This window comes from Eurosta solidaginis, chromosome 3 (genome assembly GCF_040869045.1).
Source record: "Eurosta solidaginis isolate ZX-2024a chromosome 3, ASM4086904v1, whole genome shotgun sequence".
Taxonomy (NCBI): Eukaryota; Metazoa; Arthropoda; class Insecta; order Diptera; family Tephritidae; genus Eurosta; species Eurosta solidaginis.
Window position 1 is genome coordinate 254,951,256 of NC_090321.1, and position 11,906 is coordinate 254,963,161.

General features: G+C 38.0%; 1 protein-coding gene across 9 annotated transcripts; it reads right to left on the reverse strand.

Moving 5' to 3' along the window:
* Positions 1 to 342: 342 nt before the first annotated feature.
* LOC137245390 (protein transport protein Sec24C-like) lies at positions 343 to 6,718 on the reverse strand. Of its 9 annotated transcripts, none has more exons than XR_010951317.1 (11): positions 5,868 to 6,636; positions 5,642 to 5,806; positions 5,330 to 5,542; positions 5,039 to 5,265; positions 4,749 to 4,978; positions 4,348 to 4,688; positions 4,007 to 4,294; positions 3,769 to 3,947; positions 3,580 to 3,713; positions 1,588 to 1,937; positions 343 to 1,528 (listed from the first exon to the last, which is right to left on the reverse strand). XR_010951317.1 is itself a non-coding variant. In XM_067775984.1 (11 exons), exons 4-6 carry the CDS (start codon positions 5,170 to 5,172, stop codon positions 4,603 to 4,605), a joined length of 450 nt encoding a protein of 149 aa, XP_067632085.1. In that variant the 5' UTR covers positions 5,173 to 5,265; positions 5,330 to 5,581; positions 5,642 to 5,806; positions 5,868 to 6,718; the 3' UTR covers positions 343 to 1,528; positions 1,588 to 1,937; positions 3,580 to 3,713; positions 3,769 to 3,947; positions 4,007 to 4,294; positions 4,348 to 4,602. The 9 variants fall into 9 exon arrangements, 6 of the variants coding, with proteins under 6 accessions (XP_067632085.1, XP_067632081.1, XP_067632083.1 ...); XR_010951316.1 differs by having other exon boundaries at positions 5,330 to 5,806; positions 5,868 to 5,933; positions 6,554 to 6,568; XM_067775984.1 differs by having other exon boundaries at positions 5,330 to 5,581; positions 5,868 to 6,718.
* Between the last annotated feature and the right edge of the window lie 5,188 nt (positions 6,719 to 11,906).

Here is an 11,906-nt window from a genome sequence, read left to right on the forward strand (position 1 = left end):
TTTTACGGTCATTGTGACTTTCTGCAGCGGTTATATTCATAGTCACGTTTGCATGGGCGTGATGAACTTTTGTGACCAAATTTTCCGTTTCGTTCCTATTAATGTGATCGTGCATTCCGCTCCCACTTATAGGATGTGAGCATAGCACTGTGCTGCTCACACACGTCACAATGCTCGTCAAATGGCGGTCATTTTTCCGTCATTTCACTCTACATTTTCGAGCCATTTGACAATCAATTTTACTGCGGTTTTACCATTTATATAACCGCCATATAACGTGAATTTTACCTGCAGATTTACTTTACCTGGAGCAGCCATATGAATAAAATATGAACCAAAAAATTGAATTTTCAATATTTATTATTTTCAATATTATTATATATGTACATGAAATTGGAACTTATATTAATCCAGTTCATATAAAACAGAAGAACTTTAATAATAAATAAACTCGCTTAATTGGTTTTTGTTTTCCAATCTCTTCTAAGCGAGCAAAAAAATAATATTAAGCTTTAGAAAAAACTCCAATTATTTGAATAATATACAACCTAAAGCTTAGTAGAAATTCAGATCAAGAATATTCAAAGGTGTCGTGGATCAGATTGCTGTCGTAATTGATGAACTTAAAAATGTACGACTAGTAATTGAGTCAGACTTATTATTGTTCTAAATCTAATCATTCAAGCAATAATTCTGCAACACATAGTAGGAGTATTGATTGGTTTCAAATCTAATTCCGACAGCAATCGTATCACATCCCTTATTATATATGTACGTGATATTGCAACTTAAATTAATACAATTGATATAAAGAAAAGTAAGTACTTTAATAATAACATAAACTCTCTTAATTGGTTTTTGTTTTCCAATTGAAATCTTTTCTAAGCGAGCAGAAAATAATTTTAAGCTTTAGAAAAAACAACAATTATTTGAATAATCTACAACTTAAAGCTTAGTAGAAATTCAGATTAGGTTTACTCTTTTTTCAGATCAAGAATATTCAAAGGTGTCGTAGAATCCGATTGCTGTCGTAATTGATGAATTTAAAAATGTACGACTTGTAATTAAGTCAGACTTATTATTGTTCTAAATCTAATTATTCAAGCAATAATTCTACAACCCTTAGCAGGAGTATTGATTGGTTTCAAATCTAATTCCGACAGCAATCGTATCACATCCCTTATTATATATGTACGTGATATTGCAACTTAAATTAATACTGTTGATATAAAGAAAAGTAAATACTTTAATAATAAATAAACTCTCTTAATTGGTTTTTGTTTTCCAATTGAAATATTTTCCTGTGCAAGCACATCGCTAACCTGTGTTGGCAAAAGATATGATTATACTGTCTTCGATAGATAGTCGGACGAGCCGTTACTCGGCGAAGTAGAGATGACCGTTGTGTCGGTGGCAGCTGTTACAACAGCAGTTTCTAACTTTACACCATCCGTACAGTGTGATGAATGCTTCACTGCCTTTTCCAATTGCTTGGCGCCAGCAATTTTTGCTGTTTGTAAAGCTTTAGCTGTAATGCAAATATATAGATGGGTTAAAGTGGTTTTCGTATGTTGGTCAATAACTCACCCTATACCATCATCACGGCCTTCTCATCGATTTTGAATATGTGTACTGTTTCAGTATTCAGACCCAGTTCGTTTGGTGCAATATTTTCGATTTGATGAATGTGTATACTATCCGTTAGGCAGACAATTAAGTGCGTTCGATTCATTTATATACTGTGGGTATTTGAGCCGTAGACGCAATGGCAGATATTTTGATTCTTTTTGAAGTGTAACATTTGTAAACAGTTGGGTTTCTCTGCTGTCACTATCACCACTAGAGAGCTATTGAAGAAACGCTCGAACAAGATAATATGTTGCGATTTACGCGCATAGATTTCTTCCACATATTTACCATCCAATACCGAAATGGAACTGTAGATGAAGAACATTTTATAAAATTTAATAAAATCAAAAAATGATAGTTGTGCTAAAATGGGGTAACGTATTGTATGTTAAAGTATAGCGAAGTCTCAGCGGCTTTGTCCTGGTCAAAATTGAGTTTGAATAGGTTTTATTCTTCATTCTTAGAAACATGTACGAAGGTACCTGGTAAGATAATAAAAATCCTCAACGCTTTTTTTGCAATAACTTAAAAAACTCATATTCAAACTTCTGCTTAACTTCTACATATCAATAGCTATCTTTACCACAAGTAGTCACTATTGCTTCTACGACTATGCTATTGTTTCCTACATCGATGAGCTTTGTAATAAAAAAAAAAAAAAAAACAGCTATCTCCCCAATCTCTCCAGTTTTGTCGCCTCGCGAAACCTGATATTGTCACCAACCAAATCATTGGTGACCTTATTTAAAACATGGCCGCGCCAAATGTCGACCATATGACATTACCCAGAGCTGTAACAAACATTTAATATAATTCGATAAATCGGCAGTACTTGGGGTAAATACAAATAGACGTTTGCATGGTACGCGTCTCCGATATGGTCGCCAAGCCTAAAGGTTACTCACTGGAAGAAAATACAGGCCTGCCAAAATGCTGCCCCCAAAACCGCTACGGGCTGCCTTCTTATGTCCTCGGAACACCACCTGCACAATGAAGCGAGAAAACTCCCAATAAGGGAAAGAAATGAAATGCTAACCAAACAGTTTCTGTAGAATACCCAGAAACCTGGGCATCCCAACAGACATCTGATTGTTGATCCAACACCACTTAGGACCTTAAAGAGTAATCTCTGTAAGCATTATGAGGAAATACGACACCTGAGAACTCAGCCGTATGAAGCAAAAAAACAAGCAGGTCCTCAGTGAACTCCACAAACAGGCGTCGTACCTTTATGCTAGGAATTGCCCGGTGAAGTACTCAAAGAACAGTACCCAAAACTTGCGGAAGAGGACCGCATACTCCCCAGGGAAAAGCGAGTCACTCTAGCTCAACTCCGTTCTGAATACTGTAACAGGTTAAACTCTTACCTATCCAGAATCAACCCCGACATACAAAATGTATGCCACGCTTGCAATGTGTCCCCACATGACACCAACCATCTCTTTAATTGTAATGTGGAACCAACGCCTCTAACACCCCTTTCCTTATGGTCCACCCCTGTTGAAACGGCAAGTTTCCTTGGACTCCCGTTAGAGGATATTGATGACAATTTGTGATCGGTCGCGGCTATTAGGTGGGGCGACGCACTGCTATAACAACAACAACCATCTCGGGAACGATTAATATCATCACTTTAAACCTCCTAAGCCATCCCGCCCCACCCCCTATTTACACGAGGAACTTGGGGTCGCCATTACACATTACACTGAACGAGGCCACGGCGACGTTACTGATCAGTTTAACGCCTTACAGGTAGTTGGCAAAAGAAACGGCATATATGACCAGAAGGCACTCGAAGACGATGCCTCAAAACTACAACCAAAAGCAATAATTATCATTTCACTGACACAAACTTTATAGTTTTTTCTTCCGGAGTTGGACACAATCTTTTCATAATATTACTTAACAATTTAAGATTATACATTTTTTTCAATTTGTATTTTGACTTACCAGCAACAACAGAATCATGTTTAATTGTACGCCGCACAATCATTATAGCATCATGTAACGAAGCTCAGTTTCTTCCAAAAATTGTTCGGCACCGCTACGTAAAATCAATGTATATGTTCTATCATTAACGCAACCTTTAAATAATTATAAACTATAAAAATGAAATTAATGTCAAACCCACTATCAAACCTTGGAAAATGTTGAAATGTTCACCACCAACTTGACGTTCTTCAAAGTAATCACATTGACCCAAATCACTTGAATTAATATCATTAGCTTCAGTCATAACAGCACCACCACAAGCTTTCATTGTACGTTTCAAATCTTCTTCTGGTACACCAAAAGAACATTTCACGATCTGCAAAATACTGTGTACCAACATCAGCAATTGGTAGTTTAGAAAACACAACATTGGCGCCTTACTTACCTAGTTTATTGTACAGGAGACGCCATTCAGCATTAACAATTTTCTGATACTCTTGGACATTGGAGGACATTGCTGTGGCAGAGCATTTTTCCAATAAAGCACTTTGGTGTTCCTTTGATTGGCGCTTCGACATGTACAGCCATGTCATATTTTGGTCATGCATAATTATAATGCTTTACGTATAGCTTTAATGATGATACGTGCATGCACGCCTTCCTCAAAATTTGGTTTAACTTGTTTTAAAATTTCACCTGCTTAAAGTACTACTGAAGTGGTGCCGTCGCCGACCTGATAAGAGAAACATTTTTATTCTACACATTCTAATATAACAAAAAACTTACCTCAGCATCTTGAGATTTGGCGATGTCGATTAGAGTTTTACGGCTGGATGCACAATATCTAATAGTTTCATAATTGTTGCCCCATCATTTGAAATTGTGGCCTTACCACTGGAATCAACAATATGCTTGTCCATACTACGTGAACCCAATGTAGTGCGTACAGCGTCCACAATTGAATGCGAGGCATTTATGTTGGATATGACTTGATGTTTACCTTGAGAGCTATCGGTACCCAAACATTTTTTACACAAATACTCATGTACCCAATACAAGTTCAGGACGTTCATATTTATCGACACGCTGTCCGGTGTGGCCCAAATGTTGGAAATATGCAGTTGACACTGTTGAGAAAAAATATTGATCAATGAACACAAGTAAAAGTGAAAGATTTTTTTTTTTACCATCTGCTGTTACTTTACACATTAGACATTGGAAATGACGACCAGCATCTACAAGTTGAATATGAGCCTTGCAACGATTACATCTAATTGCACCCAATTCACCAAAATTTACAATGGGTGGCTCATATTCACCCTCAACCGTGCGTGCCATTGGTGAGACGGCAAGTGTACTGGACAAAGCTGTTGTTTTTAAGAAATCAGCTGTTGCAGGTATGCAATACAAAGACGACCTGCAAAGAAGAAAGATCAATGTAATTGCCAAACAAAACATTAACTTCGATTATCGATACCTAAGGTAATGTGGCGAGGAGTTACCCTGATCTTCTACCACATATTTTGTGGTCACCAATGGTGGTAATAAACCCTGTTCATTAGTAATAAAAGCACCACCAGCGTTTTTTTGATTTTCAATGATAACGCTCATCGGATTTGGTATCTGATCGGGATCTAAACAGCGTTGGGCTTGATCATACTGTTGCGGCTGTTGATATTTACCAGTAACAGGTGCAGGTGGTTGCTAAAGAAAATAACACAAAAATAATAATCAGCAAATTTGTAAATTATTAGTTGTATTAGCATACATTATAACTGGGACGTAGGGACGTGTCCGGGTATTGGGGGTTGACCCGGCTTGGGTGGTTGACTGAGCATTGGCGTCTGTCCAGGTTGTGTTGGTGGCATCATAAAAGCCATCAATAACAAGTGCCAAGAATATATCCGCGGCATCCCTGCCGACCAAAATGATTCAAGGGGTTGTGATTGCCAACCTCACCTACCCGTGGCGAATCGTGTACCTAACAATTTGGTGTGAACAATTGGTGCCAGTTAACCCTCTGAAATAATCGGCGCAATTGTACGCCATTGTGTTGGCATTAATTTGGCAAAATAAAAACCTTTTCATCCTCCTCCCGTGACCATTCTGTCTTCTTTATGCTAGGATCAAGCCATTCGTACCAGCGTGCCTTACATTGCTTGGCAGATTTGCGGTGCAGCAGTGATGCAATACGTGACCACTGGTTTTTGCCATATTTCATTACAGCTGCTTTGAGGGTTTCATCCTGAAAGTTATCAATTTAGTTAATAAACGGCCAAGAGTAACCAGTCGCGTCAAATGCTTACCTCAGTGTTTCTCCACACACCACCTTTTATCATAATTCGTGGCATGGTGCTATATAATTGTGAATTCTTTCGATGAGCACAAAAATCAAATCAAAAATGTTTGTCGAAATAAACAGCAAAAATCATTTTATTTTAAAGACTGGGAAAATTTTAGAATAGCACCCCCCGAGTTCGGGGTAAAACTTGGTATCAAATGAAAGAGTTCTCCCGATCACAAATATATATATTTTAAAGTGCGCAAACTTATAATTTAAAAGTTATTTGTTGTTAAAGTTTGCAAATTTAGCAAATTTCTATAGCACTTTAAATTACAATTTACACATCTTTCAAAACCTTAATCCACATACATATCTATATAAATTAGCAACGATAAACTTAAATTGCATTTTTGTATATTTCACATTTCATTTTTGCATTGTTTTTACTTATTATAAATGTTTTTATTAAATCAATCGCGCTTTTGTAGCAACATGCACATATATATATATATATATATATTTTATTGCTGACATTACAAAGCTGTGCTCTGCCACATATATATACGTATACACATATAAAATTTGTATAGAAATTTGCAAACTTTAACACCAAATAACTTTTAAGTTATAAGTTTGCGCACTTTAAAATATATATATTTGTGATCTGGAGAACTCCCTCTTAAGTTTAAATCTTTCCGGAGATATTACACTTAAAACTCTGAAAATTGAAAAAATTTTCCACCACCAAATGTTTTGCTGTCTCTGCTGAATTAGAAATGGCGGATTTTTTTGCACGCAAAAATTACGTATTTTGCTATCCCTATAAAAATAATAGGTGCGAGAGAGCACGATACATTGTGGAAAAGCTAAATTTGTCAACATGCTATTTCATTTGGAGAATTTTTCATTCCAAATCGTCACCCCTGTCAAAAATTCGTGTGGCTGTGTGCGTTTTTGGTCACACGATTTTTGCAGGGTTGTAAGGCCTTGTTTCAATTGGCTTTTCGTTGCCATCCTGCTTCCTGTCATTTCAAAATTTTCGCAACAAACGATACTGCTATCAATTGTCTCCTGCAGTATCGACGTCGAGATGTGAGTGTACTGAGTACAAAAACGTGTCAGTAACTAATAAAAGGCCTCCTGCGATTTACAACGAGATTGACTGAATTTTGTGTGCTAGTGCAGTCGGGTGGCTTCGTGACACACGTATTTGTTGTCGGCTACACGTTGATGAAAATCAAAAATTTTTGATTTTTTCATTTGACGCTTGCTTATTTGATAGTCGCGGGGTGTGATTGACAAAACAGCAGTGTTGTATTTAGTTCGTTTTGACATTCAAAATGAACAAGTGCGCGGAAGAACAGCAATTCATATTAAAATTTATTGAAAATTATCAATGTTTACCAGCATTATGGAATGTAAAGCTTTTATTATTATTTAATAAAATTTTTATTAATTTTCTTATTATTTAATTAAACTGCTGTAATTGCAAGTAAAAAATCATTATCCGATGACGACATATTCACGTCCGAACGCTATGGTTTCTCAATGGAAATGTTGATTGATGGCTTTTTATTTGATAGTCGCGGGGCAAGCGTCAAATACCCGACACGCACACATACAAAAATTCAGTCAATCTCGTTGTAAATCGCCGGAGGCCTAAAGAGGTCCTCAGCGAGATACACAAACAGGCGCCAAAGTCGTATACACTGGCTTAGTTTCCAATACCCGAAACCAGCAGGAGAAGAAATCAGAATTCACAGGCTGATGCGCGTCACTCTAGCACAACTTTGATATGTGTTCTGCAATAGTTTAAACTCTTACTTATACATATTCTACTCCGACATAGGTACGCAATATATGTTCTGCATGTAATGTGTTTGCAAACCAAAAATGTGACACCAAACATCATTTCAATTGCAATGTGCCAGCAGTCCCTCAAAGATCAAATTCTATATATTGTTATGGTATCGCATCTACATTGGAATCAGTAAGGAAGGCGGTCGGCATGATATGTTGGTGCACAGTGGCTAGTCATTGTCGGCTGGGGCGGGTCCTTGCCAACCTTACTGTTCCTGCGCCATAAGCAGAAAAATGTTCCTATCATGCCTATCAAAACGAGCAGCTGTCAAATTCAAAAAAAACCTAACAGAAGCGCAGAGACCGACTCAAAACGCTTATCAATACAAAATAAAACAACATCCGGCTGAACCGGATGTCACGGACAGACCGTTAACATTCCAAAAATTTAAATTCAAATTCAAAAAAAAACTGACGCAAAAAAATACTACCGAACCGGACATGGCCGGTTACTAACGCTGAAAATCAAATTCAAAAAAAAAACGCTGAAAAACCAACCAATAACAAAAAGGCTGGAAAAATTAAAAATAAAAAAAGAAAAGGGCCGAATATACATAGGGGGCGCCGCGGGTGGTGTTGCGACGCCCGGTGCTTTATCCCACCCTCAAATAACCATGGCCACCGACGCACCTAAAATTTCGGTGGCCCCTTACCTGTCTTACCTTATGCCTTCTAAATAATTGGCGACGCCAGCATTCCCATTTCAATTACAAATTTATTTATAATTCATTTTCATTACGGCTTATTACTTAGGATTATGATTAAATTTATATAAGTTTACAGCTAGGTACATTAAAGTGAGCGAAATGATGCCGTACAAAAAGGAGGTTCACTAGGAGTGATTAGTAAGAAAAAAAGGTATGTACATATATTCATTCCTTTTGATATAAACTTGATTTAGATCCAGGTCATATTTACTTTGGTACTGAATTCAAAAAAAAGTAGACCATCCCAATTGGAGGGTAGGCAGGGGTATACATGGAAGCTTCCTTATACCTGCTCACTTTGTTGTGGGCATATGTCGAATAGCATTGTTTTAAATGAATATGCTTATTTATACGTAAAGACAGACCTATTTGTTCTTACAAATCTCTTGTTTTAAACTACGAACTTTCTTCAAAATACCCTGAAACATATGCAGGTTAGAATTGACCAATAAACGTTTAGCGTTTGACGCAATACTTCAACGTCTGTACTTAAAATTTACATTTTTATTTAGGTGTACGGTGTAAATTAGGCTTTTATTTAAAAATTAAAATATATAAAAAATAAATAAATACTAGGCGCGCTATACCCTCGGGGAAATACAGACCGACTTTCCTAAATTAATCATCTAAAACATGTTTACTTGCGAAGTTGAAAAATACAGAAAACTCCAATATACATAGGTATGTATGAATACACTAATTTTCAATAAGAACAAATAAAAATAATCTGACACCTTTTAAATATTATATTTAACTTTTACATTTCAAGTATGTGTATATAACATACAAATTGGCATGTCTAGTCCTTTAAGGCTAAATATACATACATAGTCAAGGTATTTATCATCATGCATATGCATCTGATATCAAATCTTTAATTGTATTTATCTTGATTTTAAACTTAATAATCCGAAATTTCCAAATTGGGTATGCCTTCTTGGTTGTCTTTCGTTAATGCAAACCTTACCTAATCTTAGTCAGAAAATTCTATACGAAATTGGCATAGCCAGGACATATGCGAAATTTTATTTAGGGTTACCACAAAGCATAGCATTAGTTTTGCGTATTTAACGCAAAGGTACAATAGTGGTGGAATTCAAACGTAATACAACGGCTGGCATTCTCCAGCTGACTAAACTTAGGCAAGTATTTCATAAGGGGGGTTGCATACATATGTGCAACCTAAGTGGTCATATGCTTATATGTACATATACCCCTACTCACTACGCACCTTGGTACATTTTCTAGGTGGCTGCACTCGACGCGCACTCTAATGGGGCATATGTCTATATATGCATATAACTATACCCAATTTAGGTAGCTAATCATACGTGTAAATGGGTGGCGATTAGATGTAAATAGTGTTAGTGTCGTATATCATGTTTCGTGTGCCCACCCTTATGTACGTGTACCTAGGAGTGTATGTAAGCTCCACTCAAGGGGCTTTGGAACGGACTCACCCCTTTATGTGGTTATTGCGGTAGTTGTTCTGGTTGAGGTGGCCGGCTCTGGGTGTGCCCGGCTTATTTCGTTGGGCCTATAGGTAGCGGCCTTTGCTGCTGCGGTTGAACTTGCTGTTGTTGATGTTGCTGATACTGCCGATTCAATTCATTGGCTGTTGTTGTTGAATCTTACCATTTGTTATTTGTGCCAATACGTTCATGTTGCCAAAGACCGTTTTACGTATTCAATACAAAATCGATTTTATAAAGTTGCAATTAATTCAAAAAAAATTTCCCCGGTTTGTTGTTGTTGCCGGTTCAACGGGCCCATGAGCATATAAGGTGTTTGCCACCGGTGGTTGTAATTCTACTGCATCCACATTCATGTACACATAACCGCTTGCAAATGTGTGAACAAATTTTTCAATTGTAGTGAGACTCCTCGCTGTTTTTAATGCGTTCAGCAAAATTCGTATATTTTATACTTAGTAAGGTATGATTGATTGAACATAAAATGGAAGTGCGGCTTTTTATAGTTAATAGCAAAGAAATGTATTATAAAACTATTGCCAAATGTTGTCCTTTTTGATCACTTTTATTTTCCTGCAGATTGATTGATAACGTTGCCGATATCTTTCTGTAACTTCGGTAATATTTTTTTTTTTTTTTTACTTTTTCTGCAAAGGTATAGCAAATATCACTTTTCTGGTGTGTATCGGGCGGAAACTCATGCTAGAAGAGAAAAATTTTTCTTCCTCATGGCCGGTCTGTCTGTTCCCTTCCTTTTGATATTTTTTCTTTTTATCGCCACTTTCACCACATCGCTAGGTGTGTTCGCGTGAACACGCTCCCAAGGGGATCATGGCCGTAGACCGCAGCAGCAGACCGTAACAAACCTGCTTCGCTTTGAAGACCTGACGATGAAGCGAACAGGAACCCGGATCCTCTGTGGGAAGCTACTGCCAGGGATCCCCGACGACAAGCAACGTGGGGCACGACTCACCCCTGAGATAAGAGTCTCAAAGTCCTACTACGAAGCTAGCCGGGCAACATAGGTCCATCAAAAAAAAGTTAAGTCAAATTTGGGAATTAATTCTGTTTCCTAGTTTAAAAGGGCTTTGCGGCAATTAGACATTTGTTATGGAGAACTCGTCAAAACTCCGAAAGGTTTTAGTGGTTATCGCCCCCACAAAAGGCCTGACAAAAAAAAGAGTATAGACATTTTGATATGGAGAACTCGTCCAAACTCCGAAAGGCTAGTGGTTATCGCCCCCACAGAAGGCCAAAAAAAAAAATTTGGGTAGACATTTTGATAAAGGAGAACTCGTCCAAACTCCAAAAGGCTAGTGGTCATCGCCCCCACAGAAGGCCAAAAAAAATGTTGGATACTCAATGGGAACGCTGACATCTCCTGTTCCCCGAAGGCACTCGGGCTCCAAAAAAAAAATAAAAAAAAAACATAAACTCATTCATTCTTGTCCCTAGTGCTCCCAACCGCAACGCATAAGGGGGTCTTAAGGACCTGCCTCTGGGACTGGTTGGGACCACTAGGGTCAATTTCCTACACACACAGGTTGGTCCCAACACACCCAGCCGCAACGCAGAGGCGGTCTCTGGGACTCGCTAGTGGGACTGGCTGGGGGTGTTGAGGCCTCCCGTCCATTCACCCTGGACACCCCTCCTGCCTCCGCCGCTATGGGTGGAGCGGCTTCAAGGGCCACTCCCCAGACTGGTGGGACAGGGAAGGGTGTCACTTTGAATCCCAGCTCAACCCGTCACAATCCAGGTGGTATTCTATGGTACCACCTGAGACGTGGGATGAGCTGGGGTCCTCATAATACACACACCCACTCTCACACCGGACAACACAAAATTCGGCTAAAGGAAACTAAAAGAACAAAAAAAAAAATTTTCTAAAAAAAACCCAATTAGCGGACAAAATTATTCCTTAGCCGACTAACGGACAACATTCCGGCGACTAAAATTCCCAATTACAAAAAAAATCAAGTGCGTGCAGCACTGCCTCATCGGGTGAAAATAAAAAAAATCCCG

Bases quoted from the DNA above. Each gene is read 5' to 3' on its own strand.
- LOC137245390 (XM_067775984.1), bottom strand. From the start codon at position 5,172: ATGAGCGTTATCATTGAAAATCAAAAAAACGCTGGTGGTGCTTTTATT. The intron at 4,979-5,038 runs GTATCGATAATC...TCTTCTTTGCAG, and splicing joins TCCTCGCCACATTACCTTAG to GTCGTCTTTGTATTGCATAC. The intron at 4,689-4,748 runs GTAAAAAAAAAA...TTTTCTCAACAG, and splicing joins GTGTAAAGTAACAGCAGATG to TGTCAACTGCATATTTCCAA.